At 38.2% G+C, this 19,339-nt stretch overlaps 1 protein-coding gene across 5 annotated transcripts in view; it reads right to left on the bottom strand.

Annotated features, from left to right (window-relative positions):
- The window catches only part of TNPO1 (transportin 1), a 92,115-nt gene that overhangs the window by 54,576 nt on the left and 18,200 nt on the right, over nt 1–19,339 (bottom strand). For 4 of the 5 annotated variants that reach the window (XM_087430206.1, XM_087430203.1, XM_087430204.1 and 1 more), the window contains one exon: nt 1,612–1,725. In XM_087430206.1, the coding sequence (XP_087286332.1) occupies nt 1,612–1,716 (105 nt within the window). In that variant the 5' untranslated portion in view covers nt 1,717–1,725. Of the gene's footprint in view, nt 1–1,611; nt 1,726–18,249; nt 18,303–19,339 lie in introns of those variants that run through there. The other variant, XM_087430205.1, reaches the window with a different exon arrangement.

Below are 19,339 nucleotides of genomic sequence, written 5' to 3' on the forward strand. Positions count from 1 at the left end.
GACCAAGAAAACCCCAGTGATTTTAGTGAATGGCGACGATTAACGGCATGCTGATAGGCTAACAAATTTTTCATAAATATTTCCTGACAGGGTTTACTTTTTCTTACATCTTGAGCTGTCTATCCTTACTATTATAACGGTATTTCAGAAAGTGTTGGAACCTATACAAAAACAATAATTAAATACATTCTTTCCTAAGGAAACATAAAAGAACAAGGTCATCATTAGGGGCACTTTGAAAATATAAAGCAGTGTGTATTTTTAAATACCGCTGGCCTCTACCTACTGAAATTTAACTTGTTCCTTAGGCAGAGGGCATGCAATGCCCCAGGCACAGAGAATCAACTGTAAATTTGACTGCTAGCCCAAGTACAGCACCAGGCATACAAAAGGTACTTATAAATAGTACTAAAACAAGATATTATGATATACAGCGCTGTAGAAGGCATTACAATACAGTTTTGGGTTTGGCTAACTTAAGAAATATGTCACATAATACCTACAATTCATTAAACATCAACTCCTATCATTCCTAGAGCTATGACAACAAAAATTAAGACAGAGCCATAGCAAGAGTTCAGATACAAGCTCCAACACCGCCCCAAACTATAATCCTTTCCTCAGTTCCAGCAGTATTCAAACCAAGGGGCTTTAAAAAATCCAAACAGACCCACATCATTATCCCCTCCGTTTTTAAATAAGCAGTATTATACTAACCAAGAAGCTAAGTACTTAATCATCCACCGAAGGCTTGAAGTTACAGCAACGCAGTCCTTACTGGAAACTTATTTACCAGAGCTTCCCATGAAAGTGTATATAACTTCACCTTCATAGTGTTTTAAATTTAAATAAGCCCAAGCTACACTAAAAAAGCGAGTGAGCTTACCAAATCCCATATTAAGTAATTTTGCTGCTTCTTAACAATAAAAATCGAGTTCTCTGCAAAAATAGCAGACTTAAGTTTTTTAAAGAATTAACTTCTTTGGTCTTAAAAGAACAGGGATAAAAAAATGCATTTGTCCCCTTTACTGGATCCAATAAGAGCTCTCCATTTGTGCACAGTTTAAGGCACAAGGGAGAGCACGCAGAGCAGAGGTTCTGCGGCTTCTCTCAACCTGTCCTGTCCCTAAAACGGGAGCAGTAGGACCCTCCACTACTGCCTCCGGGAAGACTCGGATAACAGAGCAGTCAGTCTTGCGCCCAAGACTGAAAAAGGAGCAGGGAGCCTGCAACAGGTGCTGGCGCGAGCCCCCCACTCCAGCTCTCCAGCCCTGTCGGGACCGGGCCTGGCAGAAGCCCAGGCCGCGGCGCCAGTTCAAACCCCGCGCCAGCTCCACCCCACGTCCGCCGGCGCCCGGCCGGACCCCGCGCACGCAGGCCCCGCCGCCCGGGCCAGGCCGGCGCCCCCAGCCCTCGGCCGGCCGGGGACGTGGCGGCGGCGCACATGTCGCGATCGCGGGCGGCGGCCGGAACCCGGGCCCAGGCCGCGTGCGCGAGGCGGCGGGCGGGGAGGGGAGGGCGGCCGCCGGGCCCGGCCGGGGAGCGGGGAGCGGGGAGCGGGGAGCGGGGAGCGGTGGGAGCGGGCCCGGCGGCGGCGCGGCGGAAGGATACTTGTTGCACGGTCCGCTGGATGGTGGTGTCCGGGGACTGGGACTCCTTGAGCAGCTGCAGGATCTGCTGGAGCCCCTGCTCGTCGGGTTTCCACTCGTACTCCATCTTGGTTTGCTGCGAAGAAAGCAACAGGAAGACGCGGCCGCGTTACTCGCGCGCAGCCGGCCGCCGCGCCGCCGGCACCGCCCTGCCCGGCGCCCGACCTGCCTGCGTGCCCGAGGCGCGGGGCGGGGGCCGCACGGCGCGGAGCGGCTCTGCTGCTGCGCGAGCCCGGCCGGGCGCCTGAGTCACCGCGGACTCGCAATCTGGCCCCGGAGCCGCGCCGGCCGCCCGCTGGGTCCTAGTGCCGCGCGGATCGCCCCGCCCACCGACTGCGCGCCGTGCAGATGAGACCCGTTCAGAAGGGCTCGCCAGAGCCCCAGTCCTTATCAAAGCCCCCGCGAAACAGCTGCAGAGATGTGAGTTATTAGTCATTTCACGTTACCGTGGTGAATTATGAAGAATGATTGAAATAGGGAAAAAAGCCTGCTAATTCTCCTGACAGCTCAACAACACTTAGAATAAAAATGTTTACATTTCAGTTTGATATATAAAGCACTAAATACTTAGTCTAAAATAATAAAGATGCATTGCAATCACAATCCATACTTCGAAAAACACTAAATGTTGCATTTACATTTGCAGAACCGGATTGAAAAAATGCATTCTTTCATAAACGTCAACTTTTGAACTCTTAAGTGGAATAAATTCCATCTGAAATAACCACATTTCACAACGAAGGATTTGGGGCTGAAGGAAAAGGAAGAAAAATAATGTAATTTTACGATTAGTGTTTAATTCCATTAGTGTGCTTCCACATACATTTTCTCCTTTGATTCTCACTCCAACCTGGGGAGGTATTATTTGCCCCCTGGTGGCAACTATGGCGCAAAAAGATCTGAGCAAATTACCTCAGTTAATTAGTGAAGATTGGGAGAAAATAGGTTTCTTAAGATACTACGAGTTGCATCTGCTACAATCAATTGAAACTATTATATCAATGACAAGTTTCATTAAAACTAAATGCTTAAAGAAAAACAAAACTTAAGTATCAAGCCTGAATTATTTGTAAAAACCAAACTAAGTTTGCTAAAGAAGAGGATTTTTCAAATGGTTCTACTATTGCAGGATGGTTTGACAGCTGAAATTAGTCCCTTTGTAGTAGGAGTCCCTTCCTAGTAGGGGTAAAAAAACCTTACCTGACCTTACTGCACCTCTCTAGTTAGCATTGTTGTTGTTCTTGTTGTCTACTTTTTCCTCTCTCCTTCTTTACTCTTATTTTCTGCTTAACATCCTGTAATCTGGATTTGCTCACCACCTTCTACAGACTTTCTAAATAACCCAGCCCAAACTTTTCTTACTTAAATAAAAACCCGAAAAAACAAAAACCACGATCATCTAGACATAATATCTATCAATAATAGTGATAATCAATAAAATGATAGTGTTTTTATTCCAGTCTTCATTCTGTGTTTATATGTACATTATATTATATAATAATGAGATTGTCCTATTTCTTGCCCAACTTCATATATCATTAAATATTTATTGAAACTATTTTTAAAAAACATAATAGTATTCCATTGTATTGCTGTGCTGTAATTTTAATAAACTTTTAGTTGATATAACATATACACAAACCTGTACAAATCATAAGCATACAATTAGATGGATTTTTACAAAATGAACACACACCTGTGTAACCAACACCTACATCAAGATATAGATCATTACCAGTACCAAGGTTTCTCCTGTACCCATTCTCAGTCATCGACCCAGTCCAAAGTAATCCTATCATTATAATTTCTATCATTATAGATCTCTCCACCTTTCTCCTTTTCTTTTTACTTCAATTACTTTCAATGTTCTTTTTAAAAATTACAAAAACTATATTATAACAAACAACATGGTTGTAGAAGGAAAGTTAATTCGATCCTACCTCCAAGCTTACCTCCCTGAAAGAATCACTTTCAACAGTTTGATAGGAATCCTTCTATACTTTTCTCTATTCTGAAACATACATATGGTTCTGGTTTGTTTTTTTAGATCACATTACATACTACACTCTAACTCTACAACTTTTTTTTTTTTTTTTGGTGAGGAAGATTGGCCCTCAGCTACCATCTGTTGTCAATCTTCCTCTTTTTGCTTGAGGAAAATTGTTGCTGAGCTAATGTCTGTGCCAATCTTCCTCTGTTTTGTATATGGGATGCCGCCACAGCGTGGCTTGATGAGCCGTGTGTAGGTCCACACCTGGGATCCAACCTGTGAACCCGGGGCTGCCGAAGTGGAGTATGCGAAGTTAACCGCTATGCCACTAGGCTGGCCCCTCTACAACTTTTTAACACACAACATAGGATGGCCATCATTCCAAGCCAGTACATAGAGATGAAAGTCACTCTTAATAGATGCACATTGGTCTTTAGAATGGCCAGAACATAATCTCTTCAACCATTTCTTGATTAGCTTCCAGGTTGCTTCTACTTTTTTGCCACTATGAACACAGCAAAAAACATTCTTTTACTAATGTCCTTACAAAGTAGTGGCAACCCACTGAGATTATTAGGCCAAAAGTAAGTGTATTTAAAAATTTCTAACAGTTATTAGCAGATTACTTTCCAAAAACAGTTATACAGTTCACATTCACCAACAATATGAATGTTTCCCATATCTCCACCAGTATGTTAATTTTTGTGAATCTAATGGGTGAAAATTTCATCTCTCTCCATACTTGACAGGAGTGTGTGTGTGTGGGAGGGGGGGCAGGGAACCTTAGTTATGAGTTGGAGCTGCTAACATGCACATCCCACCTGTGGAGGTAACATTTGGACAGCCTACTTAACTCCCTAGCTGCCCTTCTGAACAAGAAACTAAAGCCAGGGGCCAACAGCAGATAAGGCATCTTCACTGTATCCATCCTGAGGATGACTGCCCCTTGATATTATTACCATGCTTCCTTCTTGATCCCTGCATTCAAATAAATACAATTCTCTTTCTTTTCTTTCAAACATTTAGTCTTAAGAACATTTAATTTGACTGGCCTATGATGATGGGATACGGAGAACTAAGACAAATGGTTCCCTCACACCTTCTCCAGTTATCTGGAACAAAAGGCTCTCAAAAATATTTGATTGGTAACTACCTGATAAGAGATCTCAGGCCACTCTGAACTTCCATACCACATTTTTTTTTTATTGTGGTAAAGTACACATAACATAAAATTTAGCATTTTAACCATTTTGAGTGTACAGTTCAGTGGTATTTAATAGCCATTAAAATTAGGAAGAATCTTATCCTAGGGTAGCCAGAGAGACTATATGGTTATTTAGATAATGTCTGAAGTACTCCAAGCGAACCAAGCACACCAGAATTTTATGAGGTAGAAATCATTTACTTAAACAGTAAACTACACCTTTATGAAACAGAATATCAAGATTAATATTGGATTTTCTTAAAATAATTACTATTTTTTTTTGCATGTTGAAGACTCAGATTTAAATATTTCAAAAAACGGGGGCTGGCCAGGTGCCGTATGGGTTAAGTGTGCACTCCGCTGCAGCGGCCCGGGGTTTGCAGGTTCAGATCCCAGGCACACACCAACGCACGGCTTGTCAAGCCATGCTGTGGCAGCATCCCATATAAAGTAGAGGAAGATGGGCACAGATGGTAGCCCAGGGCCAGTCTTCCTCAGCAAAAAGAGGAGGACTGGCATCGGATGTTAGCTCAGGGCTGATCTTCCTCACAAAAAAAAAAAAAAAAAAAAAAGGGAAGGAGTGGGACTGGCCTGGTGGTGTAGTGGTTAGGTTCACGCATGCTGCTTTGGCGGCCTGGGGTTCGAAGGTTTGGATCCTGGGTGCAGACCTACGTATAGCTTATCAAGACATTTTAACCACTTGGCAGGCGTCCCACATATAAAAAAGTAGAGGAAGATGGGCACGGATGTTAGCCCAGGGCCAATCTTCCTCAGCAAAAAGAGGAGGATTGGCAACAGATGTTAGCTCAGGGCTAATCTTCCTCACACACACACAAAAAGGGAAGTAGTACTCAAAATTTTTCTCTTTTAGAATAGACAAATCATGCTGATTGGCCCATGGCATCCAACGGTGACACCTCCCCTGCGAAAAAAGGCATTTTGATATGCCAAGACAGCTAGTTGAACTGTCTAGATAGACAAAGGCACCAGAATAAAAAGTAGCCTGCAAGAGGTAAGTCACTGTAAGATACCATTTTGGGCCTTCAGAAGACCAAAACTCACTCAAGAGCCCTAAACTGTCAAGAACTTAAATTTACATAACAAATTTGAATTTGCTAGAGTTGAGAATGATGTGAGGTAAAGAAGCCAGACTGGTTGGAAAAAAGTAAAAATATTTAGTTTCTTCCCTGCTGGAAGGGCTGTAAAATACAGTTTAAGAAGCAGACAGGATGTCTGGACTCAAGTAACCTAAGTTAACATCCTAGTTCTTCCACTTAGCAGCTGTGAAAACTGGGGCAAGTTAATCTCTCTGAGCCTCAGCTTCCCAGCTATAGAATGAAAATACACCAGCTCTCTAACAGAATGGTAGGTACCTGCCTGGCAACCAGTATGATTTGAAATGTAGTAGTTCTAATTGTTCCATCAATGGTGCTCTACTGCCTACAAGATAGAATCTAACATCTGTTCATGGAAGAGGCTCTGGTCCATCACCTCCAGGGACAGCTTTTTCTCCTACGAGTCAAACTCTAACTTGATGCTCCAGCAACACCAACTGCGCCTCTCATACCTCTGAGCCTTTGAGTAGGGGTTTCCTGTCTGGAAGGCCCTCTTTAAACTTGACCATTTGGCAAACTCCTTTTCACTCTCCAGAGCTATGCTCATCTACTCAATTTCCAAATATTTATTGAGAGTCTTCCTTTGCACTATGATGGATACTTGATTCTATTTCTCTTCTGTGACTTTATTCCAGCACCTCCCCACAAGACTTAAGTGTTTCTTCCATTACAGATCTGTAGTTTATAGCTATTTCCATTCTAGAAACTGTCATATTGTATTATAATTATTTCCAGGTCTGTCTTAGCAATAGACCATGTGTTCCTCGAGAGCAGGGTCTTTCTGCCCTCTTTGCCTAGCAGAGTCTGATTCAGTAAATATCTGTTGAATAAATTCTATTGTTGCCATTAATTTAACTGAACGAATATTAAGTTGGGCAACTACCATGTGCTCAGTGAGCATGGAAGATTCAAAGTAAGTAAAAAACTGTTCTTGCCCCCGCTAAGTCCTCATCTAATGAGAGAGGCAGATGTGCTGTCTATGAATGAAGTATGAATGACGTGCAATAGGAAGAGAGAGGAAAGGGAATATATTCTGCCAGGAAATGGAGAAGTATTTTCCCCACTCCTCGTTCAGAGCTTCTATTTTCTTCTAATCTCAATTAAATTCATACAAATATTTACTGAGCAATCACATGTTTCCACCCATATGGTGAATCGGTGTGAATGTGATAATGTGATAAACACTGCCATCAGTGACACGACTTCCCAAATGTGAACAATTGGTAGAGTTCCAAACAAAACCAGGTACAATCTTCCTTCAATAATACAGTAGTTTTATTCCTGGAAAACTCAACATTTAACTAAAATCCTGCAAAAAATTCCATGTGCATATGTAAAATCGAGTGAGGCTCGAGGCTTTGACAGCTATAAACAGATTTTTTTCACCTACGTAACCACCTAGTGGGACACTCAAAAGTCATTCAGGGCTTAAGATAATTCTTTTTGTGTGTGTGTGAAGAAGATTAGCCCTGAGCTAACATCCGATGCCAATCCCCCTCTTTTTGCTGAGGGAAGATTAGCCCTGGGCTAACATCCGTGCCCATCTTCCTCTAGTTTATATGGGACGCCGCCACAGCATGGCCTGACAAGCAATGCGTCCGTGCACGCCGGGCATCTGAACCTGCGAACCCCGGGCTGCTGAAGTGCAGCGTGCGCACTTAACCACTATGCCACCGGGCCGGCCCCTTAAGATAATTCTTTATGGTGAACATCTAGCACCCTTCACCCCACTCACTAAATGGCAAGAGCACCTACCAATTACTAGGACACCCCCCGAGACCAGCACTGTCTCCGTGGAGAACGACTACGGTAGGAAAGTACAGAAGCCGTGGGGACATTATGCTGACCCAGTTAGGAGGTCAGGAAAGGATTTCCTTGAGGAAATGACTTTTTACCTGAGATCTAACAGGAATTTCCAAAAAGTGAAAGTGAGAGGAAGGCAGGGGTTAGAGGACCTCACAGACCATGGCAAGAGGTTTGGACTCTATCCTAAGGCTAACTGAAAGCTTGTGAAGGGGGCTATATATAAACTGATAAAAGATATGATCAAATAAAAATATGGAAAAAGTTACTCCTCCTAGGAAGTAGAAATGGGGAAGGAGAGGCTCATCTTCTGCTGTTCAGTTTTTTATGTTAATTTTCACAATAAGCATAATATTTTTATAATAAAAATGATTTAAAAACCCTCAGGCCACAATGTGGGAAATCAGTGGGGGGGTTGGGGGGGGGAGTGGGAAGAGCCACAGGAAGGCCTAATTGTCCAATCAGCATTTAAAATAGAGTTTTAGTTTGTTAGGGGAAAGGCTGTCATGTTTCACGGAGAGCCAAAATATTACCAAAAATTCTAGTATTTTAATATTAAAGACTTACACACATCTATTATTTTGTCAACAGTATTGATAGCTAATGTTGTCTGAGTAGCAGGCAGTGTCCTAAGCACTTACATATGTTAACTAATTCATTCCTCAGAACTCGATGATGCATTAAACTACATTTTACAGATAAGCAAATCGAGGCACAGAGAAGTTAAGCTACCTGCCTAAAGTTACTCAGACAGTAAATGACAGAGCCATGATTCAAACCCAACCAATCTGGCTCCAGAGTCCAGTGTCTAAGCCCCTAATATACTGCCTTCCTAACAGAAACATCAATTCCTTGTAAACTGGGAAACTAATCATAAATAAAACCATTTGTAAACTAAAGAAATAACATGTATTTGACACTTTTATAGTGAGATAAGAGAAAAGTAAAAATCATACTTCATTATTGTAAAAATTATAACAGATCTAAAAAACAGTATGTACACAGTGTGAAAACATAATAAAAATGAGATATTTCAATAGCATTGAGAAAATGATTTCAAAACATTCTAAATCTAATCTTCATGACATCCCTTTGTTCTAAGTAGGTGGCAAGTATTATCTTCATCTGACAAGCAGATAAATTAAAATACAGCTTAAGTAATTTGCTGAATCATTTCCTGAATGTGAATCAGATCTGCAGACTTCCAAAGTAAATGTCTTTTATACTGTTTTTTTACAAAAAGATGCTATGATGAACAAGCAAGAAAAAAGATCAGAGATGTCCGAAGGGCAAAAAGAGCACGTTATTTTTTAAAAATATTTAATAAAACTTTTATGAGACAGTGAACTAACGTTCTGGTATGAAGGAGAAGTCTAAATGCAGCTGATTACAACTAGATTGAAGGGCAGAGACCACAGCATATGGACCCCTGATGTTATATGGTGCTAGGTACACAGCAGGCTTTAAATCATCCTGGATTGACTGATTAGGGTAAATGATCTAGTTCACCACTTGGAAGAATTATGCTAAGAGGTAAAAATTATAATCCTCTGCATTACCATTTATTGTCATCTAAGAGCTGAAAGATTAACAGAAAAAAAAAAAAAGAAAATGGAAAATAGGTACTAAGTAAAATTTAAATAAATGTATTCTCAGAGTGCCCTTTCAGGAAGACCTTTGAAAAAGACCAGATATGTGATTCAAATGTTAAAGCTTACAAGCATCAAAAAAAAAAAAAAAAAAAAAATCTAGTATCAAAGTGAGTAGGTGAAAAGAAGGAAAACTTGATCTCAAAACTCAATCCAATCTCCAACCAGGTACTTCCTGTATACTCCAGCTCATTTAATATTCACAACAGCACTATAAGGTAGATATTAACTCCATTTTCTATTAACTGAGGTTTAGTAGGCTGCCTGACCATACGTGGCAGATTAGGCATTCAAAACCAAATCTGTGTGATTCCAGTCTGGACTGTGCCTAGTAGTAATAACGGCAACCCCGTTATCATTTATGGAGTGCGTCTATGTGCCAGTTATCATGCTAAGTGCTTTAAATGCATGATCTCATTTAATTCCATGAGTAGGTACTATTATTATCGCCATTTTACAGAAGAGGAACAGGCTTAAGAGAAGTTAAGCAATGTGTCCAAGGTCACAGAGATAGTAACAAACAAAGGCAGGACTCAAGCCCAGATGCACCCGACTGCAGACGCTGTGCACTGAACCATGCTGTCATATTATTTTCATTCTGCCACCTTCATGCACATGTGACTAACCCCTAACAGAGCTCTTGGGTAGACTTCTTGTGTATACTTCTCTCTTCCTTTCTATTCCATGCACCAGCAAGAATTCAACAGCTCTCTTGATGAGTGTCGACTTTCTTCAGTTCAGGTGTGATAACTGCACTCTGCTTTTCAGAGTTTAAACTTTTCACTTTTAAAGATTTTTATTTATTGGGCCAGCCCCATGGCTTAGCGGTTAAGTGCGCACACTCCGCTGCTGGCGGCCCGGGTTCGGATCCCGGGCGCGCACCGACGCACCGCTTCTCTGGCCATACATACATCAACTAGAAGGATGTGCAGCTATGACATACAACTATCTACTGGGGCTTTGGGGGGAAAAAAATAAATAAATAAATAAAAATCATTTTTTTTTTTAAAGATTTTATTTATTTCTGCCCCCCCCAAAGCCTTCTCTAAGTATTATACCATAATTATAATTCCATTTCAGAATGTTGACTGATCATTGCCACATGGTTTCAGGTAAATACAATGCTTAATAATTTTCAAAGTACTTTCATATCCTATCTCACTCAACTTTCAAAACTGTGACTGGAGGAAACAGTGACGTTAAGTAATTTGCCAAAAGTCACTCAGCTAGTAAAGCAAATGTTAAGAGTTGGGTTAGCTGGCTGAAAACTTCCCCAACTTGGGGGGAGAACGGAACATTCAGATTTATGAGGCCCAAAGGACCCCAAATAGGTTGAACCCAAAAAGGGCTACTGCAAGACCTTATAATTAAATTGTCAAAAGTCAAAGACAGAATTTTGAAAGCAGCAAGAGAAAAGTGACTTGTCACATACGAGAGAGCCCCCCATAAGACTATCAGCAAATTTCTCAGTGAAGACTTTGCAGGTCAGGAGAGTGTAATGATATTTTCAAAATATCGAAAGAAACAACTGTCAACCAAGAATACCACACCCAGCAAAGCTGTCCTTCAGAAATGAAGGAGAGAGAAAGACATTCCCGAACAAACGAAGGCTGAGGGATTTCATCACCCCTAGACCTGCCTTACAAGAAATGATAAAGGGCATTCTTCAAGCTGAAATAAAAGAATGCTAATTAACATTGCAAAAACATATAAATGTGTAAAACTCACTGGTAATGGTAAATATATAGTAAGATAGATTCTCTAATATTGTTAATGGTGCTGTGTAACTCATAACTCTAGTCTAAAAGTTAAAAAACAAATGTATTAAAAATAATCATAGCTACAATACTTTGTTATTGGATAAACAATATAAAAAAAGATGTAAATTATAACATCAATAACCTAAAATGTGATGGGGGACTCGGAGTAGTAAAAATATCAAGTTTCTGTATGTTATTGAAGTTATCAGCTTAAAATAGGATGTTATAAATATATTTTATGTAAGCCTCCATAGTAAATCCACAAAAGATAATGATAAAGGAGTCATAACAAGACACCAAATCACAAAGGAAGACAGCAAGACAGGAAGAAAGGAACAAGGGGGCTACAAAATAGTCAGAAAACAATTATCAAAATGGCAAAAGTACATCCTTACCTATCAATAATTACTTTAAATGTAAATAGATTAAATTCTCCTATCAAAAGATCCAATGATATGCTGCCTACAAGAGACTCACTTTAGCTTTAAGCAAACACACAGACTGAGAATGAAGAGGTGGAAAAAGATATTTTAAGCAAATGGTAACCAAAAGAAAGCAGGGGTAGCTATACTTATATCATACAAAATAGACTTTCAGCTAAAAATGGTCTAAAGAGACAAACAAGTTCACTATATAATGATAAAGGGGTCAATCCATCAAAAAGATGTAACAATTATAAATATTTATGTACCCAACACTGGAGCACCTAAATATAAAAAACAAATATTAACAGACCTAAAATGAGAAAGGAACAGCAATACAATAATAGTTGGGGCTTTAATACCCCACTCTCAACAATGGATAGATCATCCAGAAAGAGAATCAACAAGCAAACAGTGGACTTGAACAACACTATAGAACAAACGGACCTAACATACACAGAACATTCCATCCAACAATAGCAGAATAAACATTCTTCTCAAGTGCACATGGAATATATTCTAGGATAGATCATATGTTAGGCAACAAAATAAGTCTCAACAAACTTGGAAACACAACATACCAAAACTTATGAGATGCAGCAATAGCAGTTCTAAGAGGGAATTTTACAGCCATAAAGACATACATCAAGAAAAAGAAAGATGTCAGCTAAACAACCTAACTTTACACCTCAAGGAACTATAAAAAGAACAAACTAAGCCTGAGGTTAGCAGAAGGAAGGAAATAATAAAGACTAGAGAAGAAATAAATGAAATAGAGAATAGGAAAACTAAATAGAAAAGATCAATAAATCCAAAAGTTGGTTCTTTGCAAAAATAAACAAAATTGGCAAACCTTTAGCTAGACTAACCAGGAAAAAGAGAAGACTCAAATAAGTAAAATTATAAATAAAAAAGGAGACATTGCAACTGATACTACAGAAATAAAAAGGATCATAAGAGACTACTAAGAGTAGTTATACACCAACAAACTGGACAACCTAGAAGAAATGGAAATTCCTAGAAACAGAACCTACCAAAATTGTTCATGAAGAAACAAAATCTGAACAGACCAATAATGGGTAAGGAGACTGAATCAGATCGAATCCCAACAAAGAAAAGTTCAGGACCAGATGGTTTCACTGGTGAATTCTACCAAACATTTAAAGAAGGATTAACATCACTTCTTCTCAAACTCTTACAAAAAACTGAAGAGGAGGGAGCACTTCCAAACCCATTTTACAAGGCCCACATTTCCCTGATACCAAAGCCAGATAAGGACACTAGAAGAAAACTACAGACCAATATCGCTGACAAATATAGATGCGAAAATTCTCAACAAATTACTAGCAAACCAAATTCAACAGCATGTAAATAAAAGAATAAAATAAATAAAAGTAAAAAATAAATAAAATTAAAAAATAAATAAAATTAAAAAAATAAAAGAATCATACACCACAATCAAGTGGGACTAACCCTTGGAATGCAAGGATGATTCAGCATACACAAATCAATCAATGTGATATATAACATTAACAGAATGAAAGATAAAAATCATATGATCATCTCAATAGATGCAGAAAAAGCAACTGAACAGAATTCAATATCCATTCATGATAAAAACTCTCAAGAAATTTGGTATAGAAGGAATATACCTCAACATAATAAAGGCTATATGACGAGCTCCCCAGTAGAATCATACTCAATGATGAAAGGTTGAAAGCTTTTCCTCTAAGATCAAGAACAAGGGAAGGGTGGCCATTCTCACCATGCCTATTCAACATAGTACTAGAAGTCCTAGCAAGAGCAATCAGGCAAGAAAAAAGAAATAAAAGGCATCCAAATCAGACAGGAAAAAGTAAAATTGTCTCTGTTTGCAGATGACATGATCTTATACATAAAAAATTCTAAAGACTCCAAAAATAAAAACCCCAAATAAATGAATTAAGTAAAGTTGCAGGATACAAAATCAATATACAAAAACCAGTTGCATTTCTATATATTAACAATGATTTATCTGGGGGGAAAAAAGAGAACAATCCCATTTATAATAGCATCAAGAAGAATAAAATACTTAGGAACAAATTAAACCAAGGAGGTGAAAGATCTGTACACTGAAAACTATAAGACATTGATGAAAGAAATTGAAGAAAACAAACAAATGGAAAAATATCCTATGTTCATGGGTTGGAAGAATTAATATTATTAAAATGTCCATACTACCCAAAGCCATCCAGAGATAATACAATCCTTATCAAGATTCCAATGGTATTTTTTACAGAAATAGAAAAAACAATCCAAAAATTTGTATGGAACCACAAAAGACCCCAAATAGCCAAAGCAATACTGAGAAAGAAGAACAAAGCTAGAAGCACCATATTTCGATTTCAAACTATATTACAGAGCTATAGCAATCAAAACTGTATGGTACTGCATAAAAACAGATACATAGACCAATGGAACAGAACTGAGAGCCCAGAAATAAATCTATGCATATGCAGTCAACTAGTATTTGACAAAGAAGCTAAGACTACTCAATGGAAAAAAGATAGTCTCTTCAATATATGGTGCTAAAAAATTGGACATTCACATGTAGAAGAATGAAACTGGGCCCTTATCTTACACTACTCAAAAATTAGCTCGAAATGGATGAAAGACTTGAACATGAAACCTGAAACCAAAAAACTCCTAAGAAGAAAACACTGGGCACAAGCTCCTTGACGATGACCTTGGCAATGATTTCATAGATATGACATCAAAAGCACAAGTAACAAAAGCAAAAATAAACAAGTGGGACTACATCAAACTAAAAAGCTTGCATAGCAAAGGAAACCATCAACAAAATGAAATGACAACTTACGGAATGGGAAAAATATTTACAAACCATGTATCTAATAAGGGGTTAACATCCAAAATATATAAGAACTCATACAACTCAATAGCAAAAAAACAAATAATCTGATTTCAAAATGGGCAAAGGACCTAAATAGACATTTTTCCAAAGAAGATATTCAAATTGCAATCAGGTACATAAAAAGGCATGCAAGGGGCCGGCCCGGTGGCACAAGTGGTTAAGTGTGCGCGCTTCGCTGCGGCAGCCCAGGGTTCGCCAGTTCGGACCCCAGGCGCGCATCGACGCACTGCTTGGCAAGCCATGCTGTGGCGGCGTCCCATATAAAGTGGAGGAAGATGGGCACGGATGTTAGCCCAGGGCCAGTCTTCCTCAAGAAAAGAGAGGAGGATTGGCAGATGTTAGCACAGGGCTGATCTCCTCACAAAACAAAAAAAGGCATTCAACATCAAAATCCTCAGGGAAAGGCAAATTAAAACCACCCATGAGATATCACCTCATACCTGTTAGAATGACTATTATGAAAAAGAACAGATAACAAGTGCTGGTGAGGATGTGGAGAAAAGGGAACCCCTGTGCATTGTTGGTGGGAATGTAAACCTGTACAGCCATTATGGAAAACAGTATGGAGGTTCCTCAAAAAATTAAAAATAGAACTAGTATATAATCCAGCAATTCCATTTCTGGATATATATCACAAGGAAATAAAATCACTATCTTGAAGAGATATCTGCACCCCCATCCATGTTCACTGCAGCATTATTTACAATAGCCAAGACATGGAAACAATGTGTGTGTCCACTGATGGATGCATTGATAAAGAAAATGTAGACAGACACACACAAAGGAATACTATTCAGCCATAAAAAGAAGGAAATCCTGCCATTTGTGACAATATGGATGAACCCTGAGGGAATTATGCTAAGTAGGATAAGTCAGACAGAGAAAGACAAATACTATATGATCTCACTTATATGAGGAATGAAAAAATCCCCAAACTCATAGAAAGAAAAGAGCAGAAGGGTGGTTGCCGCAGGCGGCGGTGGAGATGGGTGAAGGTGGTCAAAGGGTACAAACATCCAGTTATAAGGTAACTACGTCCTGGGGATGTGATGGACAGCACAGTGACTATAGTTAACAATACTATACTGAAAGTTGCTAGGAGAGAAAATCTTAAAAGTTCTCATAAAAATTTTTTTTTAAAAATTGTAACTATGTGAGGTGATGGATGTGTTAACTAACCTTTATTGTGGTAATCATTTCACAATATATACATATACCAAATCATTACGTTGTACATCGTAACCTTATACAATGTTATATGTCAATTATATCTCAATAAAGCTGGAAAAATTTTCAAAAATAAATTAAAAAAAAGAGTTGGGTTGGAAAGTATGTCTTACTATTCTTGGTCCAAAGTTTCTTCTACTCCAAACTGCTTCTTTAATTCACAGTTCATAAAATATGTAAGTATAATCAATTAAAAGAGTAGCTTGTCTTATAGTAACATGGCTCTACACTGATACTGACTTGCTGGTTTATATGTGAACATACACGTAAAATGGAGGCAAATCTGTAAGTGCCCTAGCAAGCCTATCACTGCTCTTGGCAAAATACTGGTATTGAATGATTAAAAATATATCAGCACCAGGCAAGCTACCGATTATAGCTGCACTTACTATATTTAAGGTGCTGGTAAAAAGGGCTATGATGCAAATAGCCTAATATTTTCCTGTGTAACACATCTGAAATTACAAAGTAAGTCAATAAAAGGGATGATTCAATATTTTACAATCTACTTTACATGTTTATAAAGTGAGATATGCCTATACAGTTGATAGGGAGCTAAGCTGATAATTTTTTGAAAAATTAGATAGCACATGGGGACAACCATTACAGATTATTTTGGTAACTACAAATATACTGTTTCATTGCAGATAGATTGCTCCTCAAGTTTTAAATAAGAGGGCCCTAGGAATTTCTCATTCATGTCCAAAACTATCCTTGATTGTTAAAATGTAATGTGTTGATTCAATATTTCACATTTTCAAGTGTAAAGAGAAAAAGGAACATAGCACTATGATCACTGGCGAGGGCTGAACTGGAAAAGGGTCAGAGAGTTTAGACAACAAAATAGAAAGGTGATAGACGGTAAGTGGTCATTAGCTTTCATCTAATCTTTCCTTTGTTCAGCGAAATCTCACTCACACATAACAGGGGCATATATCACTTAGATTTCAGGTGTGGGAAGACAGACCCAGCAGAAAAAAACTTATAAAAAAAAATCAATTTTTATAATTTTAGTTTCTGAGCTGAATATTGTTCTACACTATTTATTGTTGGTAAACAGGAAGACAGAGTAGAGGAAGCATGGGTTAGGAGTCATACACACATGAATTCAATCTCAGTTCTTTCAACTGCCTTTTTTAGGAAAGTGGCTTAACTTTCTGAGTTTTAGTTTAGTCGTCTGTGAATTGGGGTTGAGAAGATTAAATGAGAACGTCAAGTGCTGCAACAGTAGGTACCTCATGTCCATCCCCTTCACACTTCAATCACTAAAACAATTATTTAATGATGATTAAAACCCAGATACTGATGGCAGTTTGTACCATCAGACAGACTTAAGAAGAAGATTACTTAAATTATTTTTGTATGATCAAAGAATATGCAACAAAATGAGCTGTTTGACTTGTCATTTAAATGAGGTGATGTTCTAAAGAAATAGAATAATCAAGAGAGAAATATTGCAGGAATAAGAGGAACAAAGAAAAGAATCAGAAATCAAGTGGTGAATATTAAATCAGATATGAATGTAATCAGTCTGTAAAAATTTTACAAGGGTGAAAATTAAGTAGTTGATTGAGGGTAGTCCACATAATGTGCAAAGAGATAGAAAAAGAATATCACAAAGTAAATTCTATAGAAATAGCCCCCAAATGGAAAAAAAATAGTAGGAAATAAATCGTATGACAGATAATACCATACAACTAACCACTTAATACAAAAAACAACAGCAGCACATATTCTGTGAGTGTTCACGTCTATTTTTCTATTACTGTGACAAAGAAACAATGAAACTCAACCAAGATTGAGACATAAAAAAATTAATGAATATAAAATCTAGAATGAAATGTGAGATGGTAAGGAAATCTGAGATTATACTGAACACAAAGGATAATGCTAATCTATTCTAATACTAAGAAAGTGTTCGATTTATAAGAACGTAACCTTAAAACTGAATCTTGGGTTAAAATGCTGATTGTTGTCTTACAAATATAGATACTAAGCGATCAGCCATTGAATATCATGTCCTTATCATCATCCATCCCCCTCATCCCATGAAACTGAAATTTATCAAACTTTAACTGTAATTAGAAAACAGCAATCATAACGTCTTCAGAATGAAGATGGATGTTATCTAATCCTCTTATTTAAAAAAAAAAAGGGGGAATCAACATTCCAAATTAGTTAAGGGGAAGAATCTGATTTCTATTTTTAAAAACCTAGTTAGATCATCTAGTTGTATATTATGAGGTTCTTCTCTGTCTTCGGGTGGAGATGGGTGGAAAGTAAACTGAGTAGGAAGAAAAGAGAAAACCAAGATGAAAGCCAGCTGCCAGCTGTGCACCCTCTTTATGGACCACAGAACTCCCTGCCCATCTATTCTACCCTCCTCTCCTTCCCGTCTTTTCCAAATTATACTACTTTGGTTCTGAGCACTGGCTGCAATCGAGGGAAAAAACGCCTCACAACATTCATTCTATTAACACTTTACACCAGTGGGAGATGTAGGCACAGTGGTGACTCACCCTCACTATGATGCCAGCTTTCAGGTTCCCAAGACTCAGACAGGCCACAGCTCACAGGACCTACAACATCTCTTATGAGGCATTTCCGGGGGGCATCACTATTTACAAATATAGTGGATAAACATACGCTTTATTTGAACAAATATAAAAGGGAGTTCCTAGCATATTACAGCAATACAAAGTTAGATGATCCAACAAGATAGTAACACATTAATAACGTTATTTATCTGAAAACTAATTAAGAACCAATAGATAACACATGAAAGAGAATTCACAAGAGGAAATACAACAGTAAACAAATATGGGAAAATGCCGAACTTTATAGTAATCAATAAATTTAATTATAAAAGTAATGTTTTAGACTAATTAGCAAAGATAATTTTATAACAATAATATCCTATTGCTGAGGATATGATGAATCAATTCTAACAAATTACTGATGGTAGTGTTAACTAATACAACCTATTGGAATTCCACTCAACAATCTATACCAAGAGCCATATGCATTTTTATACCTTGTCCTCACGATTACACTTCTGAGAGTGTATCCTAAGAATCCTAAATACAAAAAAGAAAGTGTTATTCTCAATAATTTTATCCCAGGATTATCTCTGATACAACAATAAAAATATGAGTAAATAACACAACATTCAACTGCTGGGCTATTATGCAGCCATTAAAAAAGACAGTTAATTTCTGTAATGACATGAAACATATCACTTTATGATTAGAAAGTGATAAAAGTGATAAAATATTGTATCCAGAAAACAATTACAGATAAGTAAAAAAATCTGTATAAGATAAAGATGGAATTATTAAATGCAAAAGACTGGAAAGAGACAATGAAAAGCTAGCAGGGTATTAGGGTCTTAGCATTATGAGTCCTTTTTCTTTTCTCCTTAAAAAATTTTCAACAATGGGGTTATGTTACTTTCACAATGAAAATAAATAATAAAAATCCCCAACAGTATAATTGTTTGAAGTCATAACTAGGGCAAGGCAAAAGACCCCAGAAAACCTTACTATATTAGGGTACAATGCTTGCTATTCATAATGACAGAATCATCAACAAGCTTAAATTACACCCTTT

Source organism: Ceratotherium simum, chromosome 4 (assembly GCF_057802395.1).
Source record: "Ceratotherium simum simum isolate JZ-2026a chromosome 4, ASM5780239v1, whole genome shotgun sequence".
In the NCBI taxonomy this organism is placed as follows: Eukaryota; Metazoa; Chordata; class Mammalia; order Perissodactyla; family Rhinocerotidae; genus Ceratotherium; species Ceratotherium simum.